Source organism: Oncorhynchus clarkii, chromosome 6, assembly GCF_045791955.1.
Source record: "Oncorhynchus clarkii lewisi isolate Uvic-CL-2024 chromosome 6, UVic_Ocla_1.0, whole genome shotgun sequence".
In the NCBI taxonomy this organism is placed as follows: Eukaryota; Metazoa; Chordata; class Actinopteri; order Salmoniformes; family Salmonidae; genus Oncorhynchus; species Oncorhynchus clarkii.
Window position 1 is genome coordinate 61,302,419 of NC_092152.1, and position 26,289 is coordinate 61,328,707.

At 50.0% G+C, this 26,289-nt stretch overlaps 1 protein-coding gene across 7 annotated transcripts in view; it reads right to left on the reverse strand.

Annotated features, from left to right (window-relative positions):
* LOC139411384 (protein CBFA2T3-like) overlaps positions 1 to 26,289 on the reverse strand; it is a 58,091-nt gene that overhangs the window by 17,127 nt on the left and 14,675 nt on the right. For 4 of the 7 annotated variants that reach the window (XM_071157677.1, XM_071157674.1, XM_071157676.1 and 1 more), the window contains exon 2: positions 3,705 to 3,856. In XM_071157677.1, coding sequence (XP_071013778.1) covers positions 3,705 to 3,856 — 152 coding nt within the window. Of the gene's footprint in view, positions 1 to 3,704; positions 3,861 to 4,786; positions 4,897 to 26,289 lie in introns of those variants that run through there. The other 3 variants (XM_071157679.1, XM_071157675.1, XM_071157678.1) reach the window with 3 other exon arrangements.

A 26,289-nucleotide genomic window follows, 5' to 3' on the forward strand; every position in this document is an offset into this window, starting at 1 on the left:
CAGCTGTAAGTCGCTTGGGGTATGTCTCTATCAGTTTTGCACATCGAGAGACTGACATTTTTTCCCATTTTCCCATTCCTCCTTGCAAAACAGCTCGAGCTCAGTGAGGTTGGATGGAGAGCATTTGTGAACAGCAGTTTTCAGTTCTTTCCACAGATTCTCGATTGGATTCAGGTCTGGACTTTGACTTGGCCATTCTAACACCTGGATATGTTTATTTTTGAACCATTCCATGGTAGATTTTGCTTTATGTTTTGGATCATTGTCTTGTTGGAAGACAAATCTCCGTCCCAGTCTCAGGTCTTTTGCAGACTCCATCAGGTTTTCTTCCAGAATGGTCCTGTATTTGGCTCCATCCATCTTCCCATCAATTTTAACCATCTTCCCTGTCCCTGCTGAAGAAAAGCAGGCCCAAACCATGATGCTGCCACCACCATGTTTGACAGTGGGGATGGTGTGTTCAGCTGTGTTGCTTTTACGCCAAACATAACATTTTGCATTGTTGCCAAAAAGTTCAATTTTGGTTTCATCTGACCAGAGCACCTTCTTCCACATGTTTGGTGTGTCTCCCAGGTGGCTTGTGGCAAACTTTAACCAACACTTTTTATGGATATCTTTAAGAAATGGCTTTCTTCTTGCCACTCTTCCATAAAGGCCAGATTTGTGCAATATACGACTGATTGTTGTCCTATGGACAGAGTCTCCCACCTCAGCTGTAGATCTCTGCAGTTCATCCAGAGTGATCATGGGCCTCTTGGCTGCATCTCTGATCAGTCTTCTCCTTGCATGAGCTGAAAGTTTAGAGGGACGGCCAGGTCTTGGTAGATTTGCAGTGGTCTGATACTCCTTCCATTTCAATATTATCGCTTGCACAGTGCTCCTTGGGATGTTTAAAGCTTGGGAAATCTTTTTGTATCCAAATCCGGCTTTAAACTTCTTCACAACAGTATCTCGGACCTGCCTGGTGTGTTCCTTGTTCTTCATGATGCTCTCTGCGCTTTTGACGGACCTCTGAGACTATCACAGTGCAGGTGCATTTATACGGAGACTTGATTACACACAGGTGGATTGTATTTATCATCATTAGTCATTTAGGTCAACATTGGATCATTCAGAGATCCTCACTGAACTTCTGGAGAGAGTTTGCTGCACTGAAAGTAAAGGGGCTGAATAATTTTGCACGCCCAATTTTTCAGTTTTAGATTTGTTAAAAAAGTTTGAAATATCCAATAAATGTCGTTCCACTTCATGATTGTGTCCCACTTGTTGTTGATTCTTCACAAAAAAATACAGTTTTATATCTTTATGTTTGAAGCCTGAAATGTGGCAAAAGGTCGCAAAGTTCAAGGGGGCCGAATACTTTCGCAAGGCACTGTATGTATACATTTCTTAGCAGGATTGCCTGTCTCTGCAATTAGTTGATTTTCATTTTGCGCTCCTTAGCATATTTAGCTAGCAGCCTCCATTGAAATTCAATAATACTTGTGCTAATTTTGTTAGCATTCTGGTAATAGATGCCCAATGTTTTTTTTTTTGCCGCCACCTTGTGTCCTAAGCCAGTAATACCGTATATCCCGGAATGAGAGAAGGACGGTATGACCGTATATCCCAGTATGAGAGAAGGACGGTATGACCGTATATCCCGGTATGAGAGAAGGACGGTATGACCGTATATCCCGGTATGAGAGAAGGACGGTATGACCATATATCCCGGTACGAGAGAAGGACGGTATGACCGTATATCCCGGTATGAGAGAAGGACGGTATGACCGTATATCCCGGTATGAGAGAAGGACGGTATGACCATGTATCCCGGTATGAGAGAAGGACGGTATGACCGTATATCCCGGTATGAGAGAAGGACGGTATGACCGTATATCCCGGTATGAGAGAAGGACGGTATGACCGTATTTCCCGGTATGAGAGAAGGACGGTATGACCGTATATCCCGGTATGAGAGAAGGACGGTATGACCATATATCCCGGTATGAGAGAAGGACGGTATGACCGTATATCCCGGTATGAGAGAAGGACGGTATGACCGTATATCCCGGTATGAGAGAAGGACGGTATGACCATATATCCCGGTATGAGAGAAGGACGGTATGACCGTATATCCCGGTATGAGAGAAGGACGGTATGACCGTATATCCCGGTATGAGAGAAGGACGGTATGACCGTATTTCCCGGTATGAGAGAAGGACGGTATGACCGTATATCCCGGTATGAGAGAAGGACGGTATGACCGTATATCCCGGTATGAGAGAAGGACGGTATGACCGTATATCCCAGTATGAGAAAACGGACGGTATGATATCCGTATATCCCCCGGTATGAGAGAAGGACGGTATGACCGTATATCCCGGTATGAGAGAAGGACGGTATGACCGTATATCCCGGTATGCGAGAAGGACGGTATGACCGTATTTCCCGGTATGAGAGAAGGACGGTATGAACGTATATCCCGGTATGAGAGAAGGACGGTATGACCGTATATCCCAGTATGAGAGAAGGACGGTATGACCGTATATCCCGGTATGAGAGAAGGACGGTATGACCGTATTTCCCGGTATGAGAGAAGGACGGTATGACCGTATATCCCGGTATGAGAGAAGGACGGTATGACCGTATTTCCCGGTATGAGAGAAGGACGGTATGACCGTATATCCCGGTATGAGAGAAGGACGGTATGACCGTATATCCCGGTATGAGAGAAGGACGGTATGACCGTATATCCCGGTATGAGAGAAGGGCGGAGATGAGAGAAGGATGGTATGACGATCTGAGTACCACCCATGCCTAATATGTTTGAAAACATTTCAATCTGCAGGGAGTTTCATTTCTCCCCCAGTTTGTTGGAGTGCATATGGCAGTATGTTCCAGTATACAGTTCCTCTCATTTCTACCCTCGAATCTAATCTGTCCATTGGAGCCTGGTCAGTCGGTACACAAGTGGGCTAACCATGTGACCTGCCACTTGTGTTCTGGTTTTAGAGGGGAGAGCGAGCTACACTGTTTTACAACAGGTGAAACAACACGGCCTGTCATTGTTATATAGGGGAGAAAGTGGTCTGTAGCCCGGCGAGCCTAGCAATGCCCCCTGTACCACTACAGCCGGTAAACAAGCCCCCACACAGACACACACACACTGAGACAATGCCACAGCCATTCTCACACATACTCCAAGACACTTGTTCCAAACGGGATTCTACCTGTACACACACAAGTGACTGAAGTCTTCGTCATTTTGAAGCTATCATCAAGAAACCCACAACCAGGGCTATGGAGCCCAGCAGCAGCCTGTGGCAGCCTGTTTCCCCTGCAGCCCAGGCAGGTTCCCTTCCTAACAGCCTAACAGACGCAGAGGTAGAGCCGTGCCAATGACAGAGAAGAGCTGATGCAGCACTCCTACCAGCTCACTATTCTGTTCACATCCTGCCTGGCCCAATGAAGCACAAAACACCTTCAAGATAGATACACAGTACTACCTCAGGGGATTTACAAGGTTCTTTATAAAGTTACAAAGAGGATTCAGGCATTCAAGGGAAACACAGACATGGTAGCAACACAGAATAGTAGTTTATGCCAGGTAAAATATGCTAGAAGTATTTTGAAATTGAAAGATCGCATGCGTACATATTTTAGAGTGCCTATTTGGGTGCAAAGTGCAAACAGAGAAATAATGAATTACAAAAATGCCTTACTTGACCTACTGGTGGTGGGTGTGAATGAAGCGTTGCGATTGGGTGCCTGGCTGACGGCCGGGGGTGGAGGTGGCATTGTGGGCGGAGTCAACCTGGGCTGGGTTTTGACATCAGCAGGTGAATCGGGCATTGTTCCAACCTTCTGTTCTGTGCTACCTGCAGGAGAGAGAGAGTGAGAGAAAGAGAGAGAGAGAGAGAGAGAGAGAGAGAGAGAGAGAGAGAGAGAGAGAAAGAAAGAAAGAAAGAAAGAAAGAAAGAAAGAAAGAAAGAAAGAAAGAAAGAAAGAAAGAAAGAAAGAGAGAGAGAGACAAAGAATAAAGAAAGGAAGAGAAAGAGAAAGAGAGAAAGAAAGAGAAGGAGAGAGAGAGAGACGGTTACAAAGAGACAAACATGAAAGACACATCAGACACCAACAGTATATCTGCCCCCAGACGCAGACATCCAGGTACAGAACGAACACGATCAAAATCAGACCCAAACAAGCAATTTAATTCTCAGAAAAAAATCTTAATAGCAAGTTGTATTTATTGATCAGTGTTGCTTCCATTATCTGACACCCACTCAAGACCCACTGATTTGTTATGAGAGAGAATGTATTGATGGCCTGGCTGTGAGGTCTTGTTTCTGATGCAGAGACTCTGGCTGCGGTCCAAACACTTAAAAGACACATCCTACTCCCTCAGCCCTCAAATTAGTGGACACTTCTGATGACGTATCATGACGTCTGGCGAGTATACACTTGCAGGGCAAGGGGCGAGGGAGGAAGGATGGATTTTTAAATGGACCACCCTTGGCCAGAAATTCGTCACTCGTTCATCCCGCGATGATTGTGCTTTCAGCCACCGATGGCTTGTGGTTCCTTTATATGCACTACATTCAATTATGAGTGCATGTCTACTTATATTAAATATATAATTATTAATATAAGCCTACTGTATGATAGCTAGCCAATTAATTATCTAACAAACGTTAGCCTGCCTAGCTGGAACTTCTGAAGGAAAATCTTTTATTCTACAATTTCCAAAAGATACCCAAACAAAAACATATTTACTTTTTACGAGGTTTCATTGGTTTTTACTTACACTTGTATGTTGACTTCTCCGTTGATGTTGTTTTTAAGTTACGTTTTCACAGACTTTTCTTAGCGGATGTACAACCGTCGCGAATTGAATTGTGGGGAGTTTCAGGCCCCGGATAATTGTACACTTGCAAAGCCGACTGAAAACGAGGGTTTACGTTGCAAACCTCCCTTGCTTGGCTAATCATTTGGACCACCCTCCAAGATGGCGACGGGGATTCCCCCAAGGGCATAAGGCGAGGGTAAGTGGACGATGGTGTGTCTTTTAAGTGTTTGGGCCGTAGCCTCTGTGAACAATGTCGTACTACAGTAGAGAGACAGAGATAGAGAGATGGGGGCTTGGAACGACACGCAAAACATTACAGCTCTTGGATAAAGTAACACCTGCTGGTCCCCTCAGCTGCTGCTGACGGGACCCCCCGCCACCCCTCCGCCCCAGTCCCACTGACACTCCCCGCCTGTCCCCTCTCGTCCTCCATATGGACAGGCGCTTGACAGTCAGTGACAAGTGCAGCTGGATCTGCCGCTGTCCATCACAGAGACACTTCTACGAGGCTGAAACGAGGCCCACAGCAGGGACCAAACAAGGCAAGGTAGGGCTGCTCCGGTTGGGGACAGGTGGGACGGGATGGCCTGGAGCGGTCAGGTGGCATCGCCTTTTCCAGGAGATAGGACAAGGGCTGCTATTCCCCTGCCGTGCTCTGCCGCCTCCCACATACACAGGGACACACAAGCTTGTCACTGCCCAGTCCCCACACTGGCTTGTCACTGCCAAGTCCCCACAATGGCTTGTCACTGCCCAGTCCCCACACTGGCTTGTCACTGCCCAGTCCCCACACTGTCACTGCCCAGTCCCCACACTGGCTCGTCACTGCCCAGTCCCCACACTGTCACTGCCCAGTCCCCACACTGGCTTGTCACTGCCCAGTCCCCACACTGGCTTGTCACTGCCCAGTCCCCACACTGGCTTGTCACGGCCCAGTCCCCACACTCGCTTGTCACTGCCCAGTCCCCACACTGGCTTGTCACTGCCCAGTCCCCACACTCGCTTGTCACTGCCCAGTCCCCACACTGGCTTGTCACTGCCCAGTCCACACACTGGCCTGTCACTGCCTGTCCCCACACTGGCTTGTCACTGCCCAGTCCCCACACTGGCTTGTCACTGCCCAGTCCCCACACTGGCTCGTCACTGCCCAGTCCCCACACTCGCTTGTCACTGCCCAGTCCCCACACTGGCTTGTCACTGCCCAATCCCCACACTGGCTTGTCACTACCCAGTCCCCACACTGGCTTGTCACTGCCCAGTCCCCACACAAGCTTGTCACTGCCCAGTCCCCACACTGGCTTGTCACTACCCAGTCCCCACACTGGCTTGTCACTGCCCAGTCCACACACTGGCTTGTCACTGCCCAGTCCCCACACTGGCTTGTCACTGCCTGTCCCCACACTGGCTTGTCACTGCCCAGTCCCCACACTGGCTTGTCACTGCCCAGTGCCCACACTGGCTCGTCACTGCCCAGTCCCCACACTCGCTTGTCACTGCCCAGTCCCCACACTGGCTTGTCACTGCCCAGTCCCCACACTGGCTTGTCACTGCCCAGTCCCCACACTGGCTTGTCACTGCCCAGTCCCCACACTGTCACTGCCCAGTCCCCACACTGGCACTCTTTCTGCCTCCTACTACGACCACAACAACTCTTGTAGTTTCTTACGCAAAGCTGCAGAGAGAAGGCTGAAAATGTCAGTTATCTTTTTGATGTATTAAAAGGTCTATTGATTGCAATCTCAAATACACCATTTACACATAATCACATACTTTTTCATTCAAAATAATGTTTGTTCTTTGAAATAATATGGATAAAATGTAATATAATCTTTCTAATATATTTTGCAGGGGTCATGCATACACATTATCCAGTGAGCATGATCAGCCCTGACTCAGTGTCGGAGTATTCAGTGTTAAATGCTCCATGGTAAACACTGAGTGTAACAGGAAGCAGCAGCCGTCAGAGGGATGTGGGTGGAATGAGATCCTTCTGCTACAAAAACATGAGCTGCCGAGTGTGATGGCTTTCACAGCCACGGAGAAGATAGCTTTACAGTGTGTGAGACCGAGTGCGTGTACCCACCGCCCTTATATACGTGTATATACCCTGCAAGCCCTGAACCCAGTCTCTGCATTAGACCAGTACAGAGGCATGTGCTGAGGAGGAAGGTTTCAAGCCAGGCGTTCTCTATCAGCTGTCTTAGGGTTCACTCCACTGTTAACTCCACTCGGACAGCAGGATCATGTCGGGCACGCAGGGAGCAGCTCGCCTCATAGACCTACAGGCACCCCACTAGCATGTAGCTCTAGTACTCCTGGCCATGTTTGGAACAGACCCCCACCCCAACCCACCCCACCCGCTAAGCTGCAGCCGCTGCCGCCCACCACTGTCAAGTGCAAAAATAACCAAACACATCAGGTGACTGCCAAACGAGCAACAGGAGGATAATTAGGTCTTGACCTCCAGGGAGAGCAGCTGCAGGATGGTAGCGGGGGGGTGCAGGAGGGTGCAGGAGGGTGCCGCGGTCCTCAGGGTTAAAGTGTTTCTGGGGAGGCAGGGAGAAGTCACCTCTGCAGCCAGAACGAACAGCCAGGACAGACAGCCAGGACGGACAGCCAGGACGGACAGCCAGGACGGACAGGCACATCTCCTTACTGCTCTTCCTCAGACTACTAAACTCAGATCTTCTGCGGCTGGCTACAGGCCCTCCCTCCCTCCACCCACCAGTCTGGCTGAACTTTGTGTTTCACACCACATACTCACAACTGTACCAGGGCTTGAGTTTCAAACAGCGCAACCAGACCCTGGGCCACTAAAGAACACAGCAGACACTCGGATTCACCTTTGGTCTCAAACTGAAATGCCAAATCACAGACATTCAGATTAATTAGGTCCTTCCTGTTTGCTTTTTGAAGACTATTTTGCAGTAACCATTGCATATGTAATCCCAAAAGAGAGTAGTTAACCAATGTGCTATATGTAAACTAAGAGAATGATTCTGAGTGACATAAATACATATATCATAATATTGTGTTTAATTTGGGCTCTTTGGCATAAACAAAGTGCTCTACTTTTGGCCCTAGTAGTATGCTGATATGACAAAACCATGCAGGGCACCACTGTGTGTTCCAGAGCAATGGTTTATGAATGGAAACCTTCCACAGTATTCCTTCCACAGTATTCCTTCCACAGTATTCCTCCCACAGTATTCCTCCCACAGTATTCCTCCCACAGTATTCCTTCCACAGTATTCCTTCCACAGTATTTCTCCCACAGTATTCCTTCCACAGTATTCCTCCCACAGTATTCCTCCCACAGTATTCCTTCCACAGTATTCCTTCCACATTATTCCTCCCACAGTATTCCTTCCACAGTATTCCTCCTACAGTATTCCTCCCACAGTATTCCTCCCACAGTATTCCTCCCACAGTATTCCTTCCACAGTATTCCTTCCACAGTATTCCTCCCACAGTATTCCTTCCACAGTATTCCTCCCACAGTATTCCTCCCACAGTATTCCTTCCACAGTATTTCTTCCACAGTATTCCTCCCACAGTATTCCTCCCACAGTATTCCTTCCACAGTATTCCTTCCACAGTATTCCTCCCACAGTATTCCTTCCACAGTATTCCTCCTACAGTATTCCTCCCACAGTATTCCTTCCACAGTATTCCTTCCACAGTATTCCTCCTACAGTATTCCTCCCACAGTATTCCTCCCACAGTATTCCTCCCACAGTATTCCTTCCACAGTATTCCTTCCACAGTATTCCTCCCACAGTATTCCTCCCACAGTATTCCTCCCACAGTATTCCTCCCACAGTATTCCTCCCACAGTATTCCTTCCACAGTATTTCTTCCACAGTTGGCATTCTCGTAAACTGTTCTCTGGCCTATTTCCATATTCGCATGTAGGCTCTGATTTTCAAGAGTGTTATTCTAGATTCGAGAAGCTCCACTGGCCGTTGACAATGTGACTGTGGTCCCCGCAAACACAAGGGACGCTCGCCAGGCCACTGCTCCGATCCCCTAAACACAACAAAGTGTTAGAGTTGGAGCCCTGCTGAGCTGGTGGCTTCTGCCTGTGTGGCTGCAATGTCCCTGCTCCCTGCCAGGGACAAATGTAGACAGATACCCTGCCTGGCCCTCCCCTCCTGTCTGTCTGTCTGTCTGTCTGTCTGTCTGTCTGTCTGTCAGAGGAGAAGGAGGAGGAGGAGGAAGGCAGCGCTCGTCCATCTGTCACCACACTCAACAAACAGTATTCCTGTTTAGGAGCTATTGTAGCTCTACTGACTGACTTCAACAACAACAAAGCAACTCAAGAGGACCGCACACAAAACTCTCTGCCTGGGTTCTTGTCACTTTTTTCCTTTAAAAAATGCTTGTCGGTTTATACTGCATGACGATCACTGATTGGTCATTTCACTTGAATCCCATAATGTACACGCACTCTATTTCCATCACGACTGTACAATCTTGACCCACCCTCTGTCTGTGATTTGATTGACACAGTGGACCTCTTTTGACAGAAAGCATGCCTTAATCAGGGATCTCAATTGAATCCTTAAGGAGAGTTCCTCCACATGGCAAATGCTGCTATGGCTCCCGGGGGGTTCTGGGAGTGACCACGACCTGGCTGGGAGGGCCGAGACTTCTGGGGCGAGGGGAGGAGAGAAGGAGGAGTCCTGTCCTCCTGGCCTGTCTGCAACTACCGTGAGATTACTCACAGCTGTTTAATCTGACCAGCTAAAGGACGCACATACACACACACACACACACACACACACACACACACACACACACACACACACACACACACACACACACACACACACACACACACACACACACACACACACACACACACACACACACACACTCTGGATTTCACTTTTAATACATTAGAAAGTCTTCTCTGGCCTCCCGGGTGGCGCAGTGGTCTAGGGCACTGCATCGCAGCGCCAGCTGTTCCACCAGAGACTCTGGGTTCGCTCCCAGGCTCTGTCGCAGCCGGCCGTGACTGGGAGGTCCGTGGGGCGACGCACAATTGGCCTAGCGTCGTCGGGGTTAGGGAGGGTTTGGCCGGTAGGGATATCCTTTTCTCATCGCGCACTAGCGACTCCTGTGGCGGGCCGGGTGCAGTGCACGCTAACCAGGTCGCCAGGTGCACGGTGTTTCCTCCGACACATTGGTTGCGGCCGGCTTCCGGGTTGGATGCGCGCTGTGTTAAGAAGCAGTGTGGTTGGGTTGTGTTTCGGAGGACGCATGACTCTCGACCTTCGTCTCTCCCGAGCCCGTCCGGGAGTTGTAGCGATGAGACAAGATAGTAGCTACTAACAATTGGATACCACGAAATTGGGGTAAAAAAAAAGAAGGAAACAGTCTGCCCCCCTCCCCCCCCCCTCTGTGGCCCTCTGTGCTCCCATCGTGCTGAATGACAGGAAGACTCGCCCCAAGGTGAGAGAGGGAAAGACAGAGTGAGATGGAGAGACTAGTAAAGACAGAGAGAAACAGAGTTGAGGGTCCACACCTCAACAGACTTCCTGGGTAGAGCTGTCAATCCCCCAGCATGTCCACCTGACCACAGCGTGTGTCCTGTTGCCTTCGCTGGTGTTTTCCTCTGTCTAATTAAGGAACCATGGCACCGGAGCACCACAGTGGATCCTGTTCAGGGGAGTGGTACAGGACGTTCTGATCCTACCTCTTCTTCCTTCCACGCAGCCCTTTTATCTCCCACTCCAAGTGGATCTACACGGTAATCAATTCAGAAAATAGATTTTTACCCAGGATACAATGCTGCTTCATAGACTCCCTGAGGATTTGGGAGCCCGGCGCCATCTCTGGCTTTAGCTGCAGCACACAGTGTGCAGTCAAAAGCTTTTGATAATTATACTGTTGTCAGTCTCTCCTGTACACAGCTGTATGTTTCCCATAATCACGCCTAAAAATGGCTTTCAGGGAAGGAACGGTCAGTCAGCATTCGGTGTTCTAAAAATGCTTTCAGTTCAGCCCTCTCCTAGTGTGCTACAAACGAGATGAAAAACGATTCAGTACGAGATCACACTCCAGTTTGTCATTCTGGAGCTATTTCTGGGTCTCTTGATAGATTTCCAGGACATGTGCTTTCCCTAAAACCACCAAACACACAAGAAGCCATCACGTCATGACAGGCCATGAAGAGCCTGGTTGGATGCTGGTAGTGTCTCTGTATTCACATGGCCTATCCTTCACCATTAGAACAGAGCTACTGTAACTGTGCCTTAGACATGGACAGACTCTGAGGTGATCTTCTCTTGCTCCTCTGTCGCTCTCCCTCTCTCCAAATGGGCTCCTCTCTGTGACACATACCCCAAAATCTCTCCCTCTCGCGCTCTCCCTTCCTCTGTAATTCCCCCAGTCTCCAGGAATGCTGTTGTTTTTAATTTCTCCCAGCTGCTCTGGCTCGGTGCCCGCCCGCCTCCCTTCCCACATCTGCTCCCCATCAGGCCGCTGAGTAGTCCACACAAACACAGGCCTCACATCAAAACATGGGGATTAGAGCCCTGCGCCTCGGCCCCAGGACGCCGCACCCAGGGACCCCCGCACCCCTCTCCCTAGCCCCCCTCCAGACTCCCTATCCCCATCGCCCCTCTCCTGACCCAGGGATTGACAGAGACCCTGGGCCTGCATAGCCCCCTTAGCATGGGAGTGGGTGGAGGCACCATAAAGAATAGACTAGGTCTGACGGGAGGGAGATGTTGGAGCAGAGGGATAGTGGGTTAGATAGAGATCAGACATGCTGGATGGAGGAGCCTGGCTGTGATGATGATGTAAATGTCCTACTGGCTGGGAGAACTCAGTCAACCTGTCTGAATGGCAGACAGCCCAGCCACCAATCTGTCTCTCTCTCTCCTCTCTCTCTCTCTCTCTCTCTCTCTCTCTCTCTCTCTCTCTCTCTGTGTCTGTCTCTCTCTCTGTGTCTGTCTCTCTCTCTCTCTCTCTCTCTCTCTCTCTCTGTGTGTGTGTGTGTGTGTGTGTGTGTGTGTGTGTGTGTGTTAGAAACCAGACTTGGGATCATCTTGAGCTGATTTAGAGTTCAGAGGCTTTAGGTTCACTAATGACATGGTGGGAGAGAGCCTTGGAGAGAGAACACCCCCAGCCCCATCCACAGAAATGTACAAGCACGGAACAAGCAGAAACAAATACAAACGTTACCCTGTTACTTTAGAATCACTGCGATGTTACACAGACTGGGCTGAACAAATATGTTTAGTAAAAACAAACATTCAGTGGGGAATAAATGTCTGTTTAAAAATCGAGAACTGAAAGGCCCAGGGAGAAATTGCATGTGTGTGAACGTGTCTGTGTGTGTGTGTGTGTGTGTGTGTGCGTGCGTGCGTGCGTGTGTGTGTGTGTGTGGAATGAAAGATAGACAACATAGGAAAAGTTAGACTGAGCGACGGCAGGAGCCTCACAGCGCATACAGTAATAACTCACAGAATATATGTTAAAACCATTTAGGGTGTGGCGGCAGTGCAGTGGTGACCCATGTGGTGTGTAATGGCTGAGACCCCAGCTGTGTGGAGGAGGAGGAGGAGGAGGAGGGAGGTCCTCAGACACTCCATTCATCCATATGAGGAGGAGGAGAGGAGAGAGGGATGAGGCCAGACACACTGGTTCCTGGGCTGACCTAGTTACCACTGAGTTACTGGGCAGAGGACATGAGCTGACCAGGACAGACCAGGACAGGGTCAGTGTAAAACGGTCTAATACACAGGAGAGATCCGCTCTCTCCTCGTCTGCACCAGTCAGAGACAGCGGATACAGTACTCAGATGTCTGAGACATGAGGCATGGCCTGGGAGAAAGGTAGAACAACATGGAAAACAAGGAACCAATACTGCTACTCTCTACTCTCTACTCCCTACTCTCTACTCTCTCCTCCCTACTCTCTACTCCCTACTCTCTACTCCCTACTCTCTACTCTCTACTCTCTACTCTCTACTCCCTACTCCCTACTCCCTACTCCCTACTCTCTACTCTCTACTCCCTACTCTCTACTCTCTACTCCCTACTCCCTACTCTCTCCTCCCTACTCCCTACTCCCTACTCCCTACTCTCTACTCTCTACTCCCTACTCTCTACTCCCTACTCCCTACCCTCTACTCTCTACTCCCTACTCTCTACTCCCTACTCTCTACTCCCTCCTCTCTACTCTCTACTCCCTACTCTCTACTCCCTACTCTCTACTCTCTACTCTCTACTCTCTACTCCCTACTCTCTACTCTCTACTCTCTACTCCCTACTCTCTACTCCCTACTCTCTACTCCCTACTCCCTACTCTCTACTCTCTACTCCCTACTCTCTACTCCCTACTCTCTACTCCCTACTCCCTACTCTCTACTCTCTACTCCCTACTCTCTACTCTCTACTCTCTACTCCCTACTCTCTACTCTCTACTCCCTACTCTCTACTCTCTACTCCCTACTCTCTACTCCCTACTCTCTACTCCCTACTCCCTACTCTCTACTCTCTACTCCCTACTCTCTACTCCCTACTCCCTACTCTCTACTCTCTACTCCCTACTCCCTACTCCCTACTCTCTACTCTCTACTCCCTACTCTCTCCTCCCTACTCTCTCCTCTCTACTCTCTCCTCCCTACTCCCTACTCTCTACTCCCTACTCTCTCCTCCCTACTCTCTACTCCCTACTCCCTACTCCCTACTCTCTACTCTCTACTCCCTACTCTCTACTCTCTACTCCCTACTCTCTCCTCTCTCCTCCCTACTCTCTACTCTCTACTCCCTACTCTCTACTCCCTACTCCCTACTCTCTACTCCCTACTCTCTACTCCCTACTCTCTCCTCCCTACTCTCTACTCCCTACTCTCTACTCCCTACTCCCTACTCCCTACTCTCTCCTCTCTACTCTCTACTCCCTACTCTCTCCTCTCTCCTCCCTACTCTCTACTCTCTACTCCCTACTCTCTACTCCCTACTCCCTACTCTCTACTCCCTACTCTACTCCCTACTCCCTACTCTCTACTCTCTACTCCCTACTCTCTACTCTACTCTCCTCTCTCCTCCCTACTCTCTACTCCCTACTCCCTACTCCCTACTCTCTACTCTCTACTCCCTACTCCCTACTCTCTACTCCCTACTCTCTACTCCCTACTCTCTCCTCCCTACTCTCTACTCCCTACTCTACTCCCTACTCCCTACTCTCTACTCCCTACTCTCTACTCTCTACTCTCTACTCCCTACTCCCTACTCTCTACTCTCTACTCCCTACTCTCTACTCTCTACTCCCTACTCTCTACTCTCTACTCTCTACTCTCTACTCCCTACTCTCTACTCTCTACTCCCTACTCTCTCCTCCCTACTCTCTACTCCCTACTCTCTACTCTACTCCCTACTCCCTACTCTCTACTCCCTACTCCCTACTCTCTACTCCCTACTCTCTCCTCTCTACTCTCTACTCCCTACTCTCTCCTCTCTACTCTCTACTCCCTACTCCCTACTCTCTCCTCTCTACTCTCTACTCCCTACTCTCTCCTCTCTCCTCCCTACTCTCTACTCTCTACTCCCTACTCTCTACTCCCTACTCCCTACTCTCTACTCCCTACTCTCTCCTCCCTACTCTCTCCTCCCTACTCTCTACTCCTTACTCTCTACTCTCTACTCCCTACTCTCTCCTCCCTACTCTCTCCTCCCTACTCCTTACTCTCTACTCTCTACTCCCTACTCTCTACTCCCTACTCTCTACTCCCTACTCTCTACTCCCTACTCTCTACTCCCTACTCTCTACTCTCTACTCCCTACTCTCTACTCCCTACTCTCTACTCCCTACTCTCTCCTCCCTACTCTCTACTCCCTACTCCTTACTCTCTACTCTCTACTCCCTACTCTCTACTCCCTACTCTCTACTCTATACTCCCTACTCTCTACTCCCTCCTCTCTACTCTCTACTCCCTCCTCTCTACTCCCTCCTCTCTACTCTCTACTCCCTACTCCCTACTCTCTACTTACTCTCTACTCCCTACTCTCTACTCCCTACTCTCTACTCCCTCCTCTCTACTCCCTACTCTCTACTCCCTACTCTCTACTCCCTCCTCTCTACTCCCTCCTCTCTACTCTCTACTCCCTACTCCCTACTCTCTACTTACTCTCTACTCCCTACTCTCTACTCCCTACTCTCTACTCCCTCCTCTCTACTCCCTACTCTCTACTCTCTACTCCCTACTCTCTACTCCCTCCTCTCTACTCTCAACTTACTCTCTACTCCCTACTCTCTACTCCCTACTCTCTACTCTCTACTCGCTACTCCCTCCTCCCTACTCTCTACTCCCTACTCTCTACTCTCTACTCCCTCCTCTCTACTCTCTACTTACTCTCTACTCCCTACTCTCTACTCCCTACTCTCTACTCTCTACTCCCTCCTCCCTACTCTCTACTCCCTACTCTCTACTCCCTACTCTCTACTCCCTCCTCTCTACTCTCTACTCCCTACTCTCTACTCTCTACTCTCTACTCCCTACTCTCTACTCCCTACTCTCTACTCCCTCCTCTCTACTCCCTACTCTCTACTCCCTACTCTCTACTTCTCTGTTTATGTTTAAATAGGACTCCCAGTCTCTGAATTGTTCAGTGCACCAGTGTGTATTCCCTTCGGTCTTTGTGTTTATTCATTTACTGACTACATTACTGTTTATTCCTCCACCTCTCTCCATTCCCCCTCTGTTTGCTGTTTCTGGGTAATGTGATGTTATTGGCGGTCTGGTGGAAAAGCCAGCTCTTGATTTGAACTGTGAATGCGACTTCAGGATGATGGTGATGAAAACGTCCTGACGAGGGACCTGCGTTTCAGAGTCGGCTTCCTTCCCACCCAACACAACAGCACTTGTGAGACAAGTTTCGGTTCCCTGCCTCTCCGCACTTTTGTGTGCTTGTCATGTGGCGCTGACGGCAGTGATGACTGTTATTGATATAATTGTATTGAAGTCTAGCGGCCATCTGTTCTCTTCAGGGAGGACGTCCCTCGGCAGTGAAGTGGTTACATGCAGCATATCGCTACTCACAGGGAAAAAACGTCCTTTTCACATTTTCCCAATGGCTGCTAATAAAATCCAGATGTTCCAGCTCTGTTTCTTCCTCCCTCCCTCCCTGTCTCCTTCCCCCCCCCTCCCTCCCTGTCTCCTTCCCCCCCCTCCCTCCCTGTCTCCTTCCCCCCCCTCCCTCCCTGTCTCCTTCCCCCCCCTCCCTCCCTGTCTCCTTCCCCCCCCTCCCTCCCTGTCTCCTTCCCCCCCTCCCTCCCTGTCTCCTTCCCCCCCTCCCTCCCTGTCTCCTCCCCCCCCCCCTCCCTCCCTGTCTCCTTCTCCCCCCTCCCTCCCTGTCTCCTTCTCCCCCCCTCCCTCCCTGCCTCCCTCCGTCCCTGTCTCCTTCTCCCCTCCCTCCCTGTCTCCTTCTCCCCCCTCCCTCCCTGTCTCCTTCTCCCCCCCTCCCTCCCTGCCTCCCTCCCTCCCTGTCTCCTTCTCCCCCCCCTCCCTCCCTGTCTCCTTCTCCCCTCGCCCCTCCCTGCCTCCCTCCCTGTCTCCTTCTCCCCCCTATCCCTCCCTCCCTCCCTGTCTCCTTCTCCCCCCTATCCCTCCCTGTCTCCTTCTCCCCCCCTCCCTTCCTCCCTCCCTCCCTGTCTCCTTCTCCCCCCATTCCTCCCTGTCTCCTTCTCCCCCCCATCCCTCCCTGTCTCCTTCTCCCCCCCTCCATCCCTCCCCTCCCTCTCTCAATCGCTTCCCTCCCTCTCTCCTTCTCTTCCCTCCCTCTCTCCTTCTCTTCCCTCCCTCTCTCATTTTGCTCCCTCCCTCCCTCTCCTTCTCCTCCCTTCCTCTCTCCTTCTCCTCCCTTCCTCTCTCCTTCTCCTCCCTCCCTCTCTCCTTCTCCTCCTTCCCTCCCCAGCCGCTAACCCAGAGCCATTCCTAAATAAAGGAAAGTATTTGTGACATTCTGCCGAGGCGGGCCGTGCCAAGAACAACTCCCCGGCCTGGCCCATCTGGAGTGTGTTAGGACGGCACTGGGCACTGGCACCGGCCCGAGACACAGAGACGAGTGTGCGGCCACTCTGGGGGAATCACACAAATACACACATACCAACAAGAACTAACTGGCCCGTTGTTGGGATCCGTCGACATCCTAATTTGAACAAAAAATATGGCCTCTGCAGTTTGCTTCGACTCATACTGGCAACACAACAAAATGGAAGAAAAGCTGGACTTCCAATCATACCAGACAAGTCCACAGCTGTGTGCTCACCAGCAGCTAAGCCATAATTTCTCAGGTGGACTTGTTGCTGTGTTGTTTGTATTCCTGCTGTTGCGGTTCTATCAGACCCAGTCAGTAGGGGAACGCGCTCAGAGTGCGTGGGGCTGGCTGGCTGGCAAGAGGCTCCAGGCCCACTGTAAAAAGCTCACACCTGAACATCAATAACTGTCATCTCCGCCACCTGGGGACCCGCCAGAGCCACGGGCACACAGCCGTCACCAGCACATCTGCCAACACTGAGAGAGAGGGAGGGAGGGAGGACACAGAGCAGATAAGAGAAAAACACTAAAACATGGCGGAGAGAGAAAAGAGAAGAGAGAAGAGAGAAGAGAGGAGAGAGAAGAGAGAAGAGTGCGTGGGGGAAGGTACAGGGATATATAAAGTACACTATAAAGACATAGAAAGAGAGAGAGATGAAGAGAGGTGGAGAGGAAAGGGTAGAGGGAGGGGAAGCAAAAAAAGAAGACATGGAACAGGAGAGAGAGAGCGAGATGCAGGGAGGAGAGGGGGACTTATTTGGCCCAGTTCCTCAGAGCAGTTCTCTTCCTTTGCTCCTTCTCACAGGGGGCAGCCTCAGCCTCTCTCTCTGTGTCTCTCTCTGTCTGTGACTTTCTCTCTCTCTGTGTCTCTCTCTCTCTCTCTGTGTGTCTCTCTCTCTCTGTCTGTGACTCTCTCTCTCTGTCTGTGACTCTCTCTCTGTCTGTGACTCTCTCTCTCCCTGTCTCTCTCTCTCTCTCTGTGTCTCTCTCTCTCTCTGTGTCTCTCTCTCTGTCTGTGACTCTCTCTCTCTCTGTGTCTCTCTCTCTCTGTGTCTCTCTCTCTGTCTGTGTCTCTCTCTCTCTGTGACTCTCTCTCTGTGTCTGTCTCTCTCTGTGTCTCTCTTTCTCTCTGTCTGTGTCTCTCTCTGTCTCTCTCTGTCTGTGACTCTCTCTCTCTGTGTCTCTCTCTCTGTCTGTGACTCTCTCTCTGTCTGTGACTCTCTCTCTGTCTGTGTCTCTCTCTCTCTGTGTTTCTCTCTCTCTGTCTGTGACTGTCTTGCTATGTCTCTCTCTCTCTGTGTCTCTCTCGCTCTCTGTGTGTCTCTTTCTCTGTGTCTCTCTGTGTGTCTCTCTCTCTGTGTGTCTCTCTCTCTCTGTGACTCTCTCTCTCTGTCTCTCTGTGTGTCTCTCTCTCTGTGACTCTCTCTCTCTCTATGTGTGTCTCTCTCTGTGTGTGTCTCTCTCTGTGACTCCCTCTCTCTCTGTGTCTCTCTCTCTCTGTGACTCTCTCTCTCTCTCTCTGTGTCTGTCTCACTCTCTCTCTCTCTCTCTGTCTCTCTCTCTCTCTCTCTGTGTCTCTCTGTGTGTCTCTCTCTCTGTGTGTGTGTCTCTCTCTCTATGTGTGTCTCTCTGTGTGTGTCTCTCTCTCTCTCTCTCTCTGTCTCTCTCTGTGTCTGTCTCACTCTCTCTCTCTGTGTCTCTCTCTTTGTGACTCTCTCTCTCTCTGTCTTTCTCTCGCTCTGTGTCTGTCTCACTCTCTCTCTGTCTCACTCTCTGTCTCTCTCTCTCTGTGTCTGTCTCACTCTCTCTCTCTGTGTGTCTCTCTCTGTGTGTGTCTCTCTCTCTCTGTGTGTCTCTCTCTCTCTGTGTCTCTCTCTCTGTGACTCTCTCTCTCTCTGTCTCTCTCTCGCTCTGTGTCTGTCTCACTCTCTCTCTGTCTCACTCTCTCTCTCACTCTCTGTTTCTCCCCAAATTAAGTTGATACTTAATACCTTTCCAGAACAACTTAGAATAAAATTGTTTATTTATGTTATGATTAAGATTTATGACAATTTCATTACCGTTGCCTAACTTTACTGTGGCCTATTTAACAGTAACGGTAATGGCCTTGCTTTCCCCTAAACACCCATACTATTCAAATAATGGGGGAAAACCGTGCCAAAAATTACCCTCGATCGGAATCTGTTTATACTGTGCACTTACACAAACAAGCTCCCCTATCAAAACACCTGCAGCTTCAACGAACACCAATTAGCTCATCAGGCTTTTAATTACTCTGTTAATTGCATACAGGCAGCATGAAGGGTGGATTGGGAATAGGGCGAGGAGCTCTCCTGAGGACCCGCCTTGACAATCCTGACAAAAACAAAGAAGAACTTTGCCAATGACAACATTGACGCTCAGGCTGCTGTTAACAGCCTGGATGCCTCGTCGTCATCGTCCCATCAACCATCTGCCACAAGGCTGTGTGACATCACTTCCTGTACAGGACTCTAGCATTTCCTGCCTCTCTGACTGAGCCAAACTGGGAGCAGAGAGCAAAGGGAGAGAGAGAGAGAGAGAGAGTGTGAGTCCATCTGCGAGCTGTACATCTGGGTTAGTTCAGATTGGTCATGGGGAAGGGGAAGGGTTAGTGAGCGTGGGAATATTCCTCACATAAGTGTGGGCATGAGGGCCATTGTCTCTATGGGAGAGTTAAAGAAGAGGTCCGTACTGTCCAGTGATCTGCTCTCAGTCTGTCATAGAGCACCACCATCCTCTTATCTGTCCAGACCTTCACACTCAGAGCGATGTCAGTGAGATTCCATGGGAAACGTTTGCGTCAGGTACCAATATAGATTGGTTTCCCCTGGGCCTTGTGTACTCTGTTTGGCTGTTATGAATGATGCCTTCAGAGCCCTCATAATGCTCGCTCTCTCCGCTCCCAGATGCCCCTCTCTATGTGGAGAGGCCATATCCCCATGATCGTCTGTCTTGCCTTCCTTCCCCAATCCCAGCCTGAGCCCCCATCACAGCCCCCATCAGCCCCCGTCCAGACGCCTTTAAAGTCATTGTGGAGAGGAGTGTGTGTGAACACTTAATAACTTTAACTCTATCTCCAGTCAGCGTTTCTCTCTCTCTCTCTCTCTCTCTCTCTCTCTCTCTCTCTCTCTCTCTCTCTCTCTCTCTATGTGTTAGATGCTCTAGAGGCTGCAGCAGGCAGCAGGAGAGTGTGTTTGGCTGAGGAGGCGTATCCAGGAAACGGTGGCAGGCCCGGACTTCCTGTGTGACAGGTGTGCGATGGGAATGGGGACGGGGGTCTGACAGCTGCCATCTCTGCTCTCTGTGTGTTTCTCTCTCTCCTCTCTCTCTCTGGCCAGCTGCAGCCCAGACCTGCTGTGTTTGCTCTGCCTCCTACGTCATTACTGATGCTCGTCGCTGCTGTACTGAACACAAACCTAAACCCCCCCCCCCCTGACACACACACCTCCCGACTGACCACACACGGCCTGACCATCCCCGTCTAACACATTGAGTGTGTTATCTTTTATATATACAGTGGGGCAAAAAAAGTATTTAGTCAGCCCCCCCCCCGTGTGGTTCTGGTATTTTTGCTCACCGTTCTTGTGATCATTTTGACCCCACGGGGTGAGATCTTGTGTGGAGCCCCAGATCGAGGGAGATTATCAGTGGTCTTGTATGTCTTCCATTTCCTAATAATTGCTCCCACAGTTGATTTCTTCAAACCAAGCTGCTTACCTATTGCAGATTCAGTCTTCCCAGCCTGGTGCAGGTCTACAATTTTGTTTCTGGTGTCCTTTGACAGCTCTTTGGTCTTGGCCATAGTGGAGTTTGGAGTGTGACTGTTTGAGGTTGTGGACAGGTGTCTTTTATACTGATAACAAGTTCAAACAGGTGCCATTAATACAGGTAACGAGTGGAGGACAGAGGGGCCTCTTAAAGAACAAGTTACAGGTCTGTGAGAGCCAGAAATCTTGCTTGTTTGTAGGTGACCAAATACTTATTTTCCACCATCATTTGCAAATAAATTCATTAAAAATCCTACAATGTGATTTTCTGGATTTTTTTCCCTCATTTTGTCTGTCATAGTTGAAGTGTACCTATGCTGAAAATTACAGGCCTCTCATCTTTTTAAGTGGGAGAACTTGCACAATTGGTGGCTGACTAAATACTTTTTTGCCCCACTGTATTATATATATATATATTTTTTTACAGTGTTTGAATCAGTGGACGTGTGAAGGCCCATTGTCTCGTTCCTCTCTCTCATTCTGTGTCTGTGAGCAGCGAGCACAAACAGCCAATTGACACCGGCACCTAAGAGACCAAATAAACAACATCAAGTCTTGCTGTTCTCACCTCCTCTCAATCGGCAATGTTGAAAACTGGAATCATGTATTTCATTCAGCGCTAAGCGGCTGTTCTGTCTGTCACCACTGACACCCTCTCCATCTCTGTACGGGCTCCCCCGGTCTGTGACTCCCTATCTCATACCACTTCGTTTGCCCCAAGGCACATGCACAATAGCTCATGACATCAGTGGGGAGGCAGGCGCATAGCGGGTGATCTGTGTCTCTGCCTTTCTCCATCACCGCCACCCCATAGGTAGCAACCCGTCTGCATGGGGACTCCAATCAGGGGAGTCATGTGACAAGTTAAACAGAAGGTTTGACAGCTTCTCCCCCGCAAATCTCCATTTAGCCCAAAGCCGCACTGGAAGCTGCTGAAATAAATACCAGTGTTTCCTCTGGGACTAGACTGACGGCTGGAATCCACCGTTCAAACCAGGGCCTATTTTCTTTCCCCCCCAAAAAACAGTGAGAGGGAGCAGTCATATAGATGGCCCTATAATTGGCAGGGTAATAGTGTTTGCTAATAGGCTAATTAAAGTAGCCTGCTGCCATTCACACAGTGGTTATACAGGCCTAGCCACTAGCTGACCGTCATGCATAGACAGAGAATCCACACAGAGATGCTTCTCCTGCCTGTGTATCTTCTAGTCTACGGCAACTGCGGGGTTAACTCCTGACTCCGTCTGTCCAGGTTTCCCTCACCACTGTCTCTTCTACTCCTTCAGAATGCTGGCCCTCTGCTCTTGGGAAAGTGTCCTCATACGTCTTAGTTTATCTCCCCCTGTCTCTCTGGCTCTCTCTCCAACTTATAAATGTCTTCCTCACTTCCACTATCCCTTTGTTATTCTCTCTTTCCCCCCTCCTGCCCATCTGCCTCCTTCGTTCACTGGTATTACCACGGTGTTGTCTGTCCTCTCTTCGGATATTTCAGAGCCTGCTGGAGAACTTTAGCCCCCCACCCCCTAAATCAAAGTCCCCCTGCAGGGACATCTGACATCAATAAAATCATCATTCTGACATCAATAAAATCTCACCCCTCTTTCCACATTTCATATTAAATTCCTGATCTGTGTGGGAACTGAAATATTCTCCCAGTGAAGTAGCGGTTTTGAACAATACAGTACCTCACATCCTAAGTAGAGGATGTGAGGGTGTGAGTTAGGGAGGCTGGGCGAGAGATTACGGTCTGCATAAGTAACCGGGAACACAACGGCACTCGGCTCAAACCCATTTGAAGAATGACGGAACCATCTGTGGCAAAACTTCTGTTTCCACGAGATAACAGCTTTCTAATTCCACAAATATGTGGAGAGGCCATATCCACATGATCGTCTGTCTTGCCTTCCTTCCCCAATCCCAGCCTGAGCCCACAGCCCCCTTCCAGACGCCTTTAAAGTCATTGTGGAGAGGAGTGTGTGTGAACACTTAATAACTTTAACTCTATCTCCAGTCAGCGTTTCTCTCTCTCTCTCTCTCTCTCTCTCTCTCTCTCTCTCTCTCTCTCTCTCTCTCTCTCTCTCTCTCTCTCTGTGATAAGGGGCTGGCTGAGGGCGAGGTGGGAGAAAAGGGAGGAACTCATTATATCAGAGTGTGGAGCAGCGATATGAACTTCCCCGCTGTACGTTTGATTAAAAATTGCTCAGTGCTACAGCAGATTATTTCAGCGTGTTTCCTGTGTCTGTCCCTAATCTGCATATCCTATGGGAAGTGGGGAGGAGGGAGGGAGGGTTAACATGAAGTATCTCTCTCTCTCTCTCTCTGTCTCTGTCTCTCTCTCTCTGTCTCTCTCTCTCTCTCTCTTTCTCTCTCTCTCTCTCTGTCATGAGTGTTTTGGCTGTAGCTGTCACCAGTTCACAGGCTCAGTTCTCATAATGAAGTCAGTGTCAGTGACACAATCCATCTGCGTTCACAGACTGCACCCCTTGGTTATTCAATGTCACAAAAGAGAATACTGGGTCTGAGGTGCAAGGTTTAAATCAGTGGGTTGTTAATGTGCGCTCTATTTGACTAAGGCTGTGGAGCGCTAATTCCATCGAAAACACAACAATAATCATTTTGACTGATTCCTCTTAAAACAGGAAGCCTCAGCTCTGACACCTGAGATCAGCAAGACAATCAGAGGGCAATTTACTGTAAGCGTTTATCCTGCAGAGACATGACAAGGTTAAAATAATACGTTTAAGATGAGATTTATATCTTCTCTCAAAGTAAAACAATTCTTAGCAAATATGATATGGGTCTTGTAACTCTACACTCCGTACCCTGGGAAATAAGAGAGGCCACTTTTCTGTGTAATAATAACGCAAAGGAAATGTATGCACAGAATATCTTGTTTTGAGTGAAAGTACAGTACAGTATATGTTTGTTCTGTAACAAGTGAGAGTGTGTATCCGTGTGGGCGCTGTGTGTCTGTGTCTGTGTGTGTATATATATATATATATGTGTGTGTGTGTCCATGGTGTGTGTATAGTGTGCGTGCATGTGGTTTAGACGTAACTCTCCGCTCCCACACTGCGGTGCCAATGTGTTCCTCATTACTCCAGATGTTTGGGAGCTGGGCGGCTCCTCTGCTCTCTGACATTCTCATTCTCCCCTGAGAGGCGGCCATGTCACAGTAATGTAAAACACATGTGGAGCACACTGGGGCTCCCAACGCCAAAGTCTTTCCCACTGTTTGGACGGATCAACAGGGAGGGAACCATAGCGATCGACCGCTGGTCTGCCTGCGCCTGAACCCATCTCTTTGGGCTCACGGGCACCCCAACAGGCAGCTTGGGTCCCCAAGGCTGGAGCCTGCCCCCTTCAATGGGCAATAAGTGATACCCACAGAAGCCCGCAAACATGCCCCAGCATGCCTCCATGGGGTTTAAAAATATATTCCATCCACTTTGCAGAGCTATATGTACAGATATATAATACACGTGAACAATGGCCTTCTCCCTTATCACTCTTACCAGAGAACAAGACTTCACTGTCGATCTCGGAACCCAGTGATTTGAGACACAATCCTGTCCAAAACACTCTCAGTGTCTATGTCTCGGTCTGCACCTCTCTTCACCCACACATGCACACACACACACTGACGAGCACACACGCGCGCGCGCACACACACACACACACGTTACCTAAGATTATGGATTTCTCAGCTGCTGCACTTTTCATCATGGCCAGACGCTGCCAGATAAACAAAAGAGGGAAAAAAGGCCTTTACTTCTTATTTAGCTCGTCCAAAGAAAGCCTTTCTCTGTTTGAGATGAATTTCGTCTCCCTGGGAACCTAACTGACACTTGAACGCGCTCTTTGGCCGCTAATGTTTAAATCATGGGAGAGGACAGAGCTGTGTGTGAGATACCTGAGATACCGGACAGATACATGGAAACAGTTGGATGCTCACACCCTGACAGCTCTGACCTGTGTGCAGGTCTCTTGGTGCGTAGCCTCTCCGGGTGGTACCCTGGTCATGTAATTGCACAATAGTATTAATGCATTATAGGAATTAGGTTCACAGGATAATCTGCCGGCTGCTTACAGGTTGGGATTCCAGGACGGTGGAACATTCCCGGTAAATCCACTGTTGCACACAACACACAGGTGGTTTACAAACCGCAGCCTCCGCACACGGAGCAAATCACCCCACGCAGAGTTGCTGTGTTCTTAATTCACTGTTATACTCAATGCCTCCCATATACTTATGGTGACCAATCTCCTACTTAGATTTAGTATACACTATTGTCTCTATGAAATGCATTATTTTTACACAGATGAGAATCTAGTCATCCTGTTGTCATGGTAGTGAGTGTTGCTATGGTGCGTTTGTGCACAGTACAGTATATGCCGTATTCAGGGATGATTGCTCTGGCAATTGTCGTTTGGCCTGTGTGTCCAGGTGTCTGTGTGTTCTGCTGACCAGCTGACCCCCTCTCACTCCACTCCTCTCCTCTCCCCTCCACAAACACACACACACATACTCTGCCGGCCGGCTGCGTGCTCCCGCCCACTGCCATCTGCTCCTCTCATTAATTAGAAGACGGCCAACTTCACCTGCACCGCCCGCACTCAAATTACAATAATTACCTGTCACATGCACAAGCCCGCCGCCCAACTACCCACCACACTTCTCACCCCGCTCCCCACCCGCTCCCCAACCCGCTCCCCACCCCGCTCCCCACCACGCTCCCCACCCGCTCCCCACCACGCTCCCCACCCCGCTCCCCACCCCGCCCCCCACCACGCCCCGCTCCCCGCTCCCCACCCCGCTCCCCACCACGCTCCCCACCCGCTCCCCACCACGCTCCCCACCCCGCTCCCCACCACGCTCCCCACCCCGCTCCCCACCACGCTCCCCACCACGCTCCCCACCCCGCTCCCCACCACGCTCCCCACCACGCTCCCCACCACGCTCCCCACCATACTCCCCACCCCGCTCCCCACCACACTCCCCACCCCGCTCCCCACCACACTCCCCACCACACTCCCCACCACACACCCCACCCCGCTCCCCACCCCGCTCCCCACCACGCTCCCCACCACACTCCCCACCCCGCTCCCCACCACGCTCCCCACCCCGCTCCCCACCCCGCTCCCCACCATGCTCCCCACCATACTCCCCACCCCGCTCCCCACCACGCTCCCCACCACGCTCCCCAACACACTCCAGCTGCAGGTCACTGTGCTGTGATATTGTCACCTGGCAAACCAGCCGGCATGGGGACCAGGCAACAGACACTATCACCTTCAACAAACAACATGGCCTACCCTGCCATGAGTGACCAATAAGGACGCTCTCCTGTGTAACTAAGTGAATGTCACAAATAATCTGTATTTTTTTTAAAATACAGTATGCAACTTACATTTTATTCCAGTTCACATGCTTGACTACGATCCTAGAGTTAAGCAATGCACGAGGGGGTGTGGTATATGGCCAATATACCACTGTTCTTATGGATACAGCCCTTAGCAGTGGTATATTGGCCATATACCACAAACCCCTGAGGTGCCTTATTGCTATTATAAACTGGTTACCAGCATAATTAGAACAGTAAAAGTAAATGTTTTGTCAT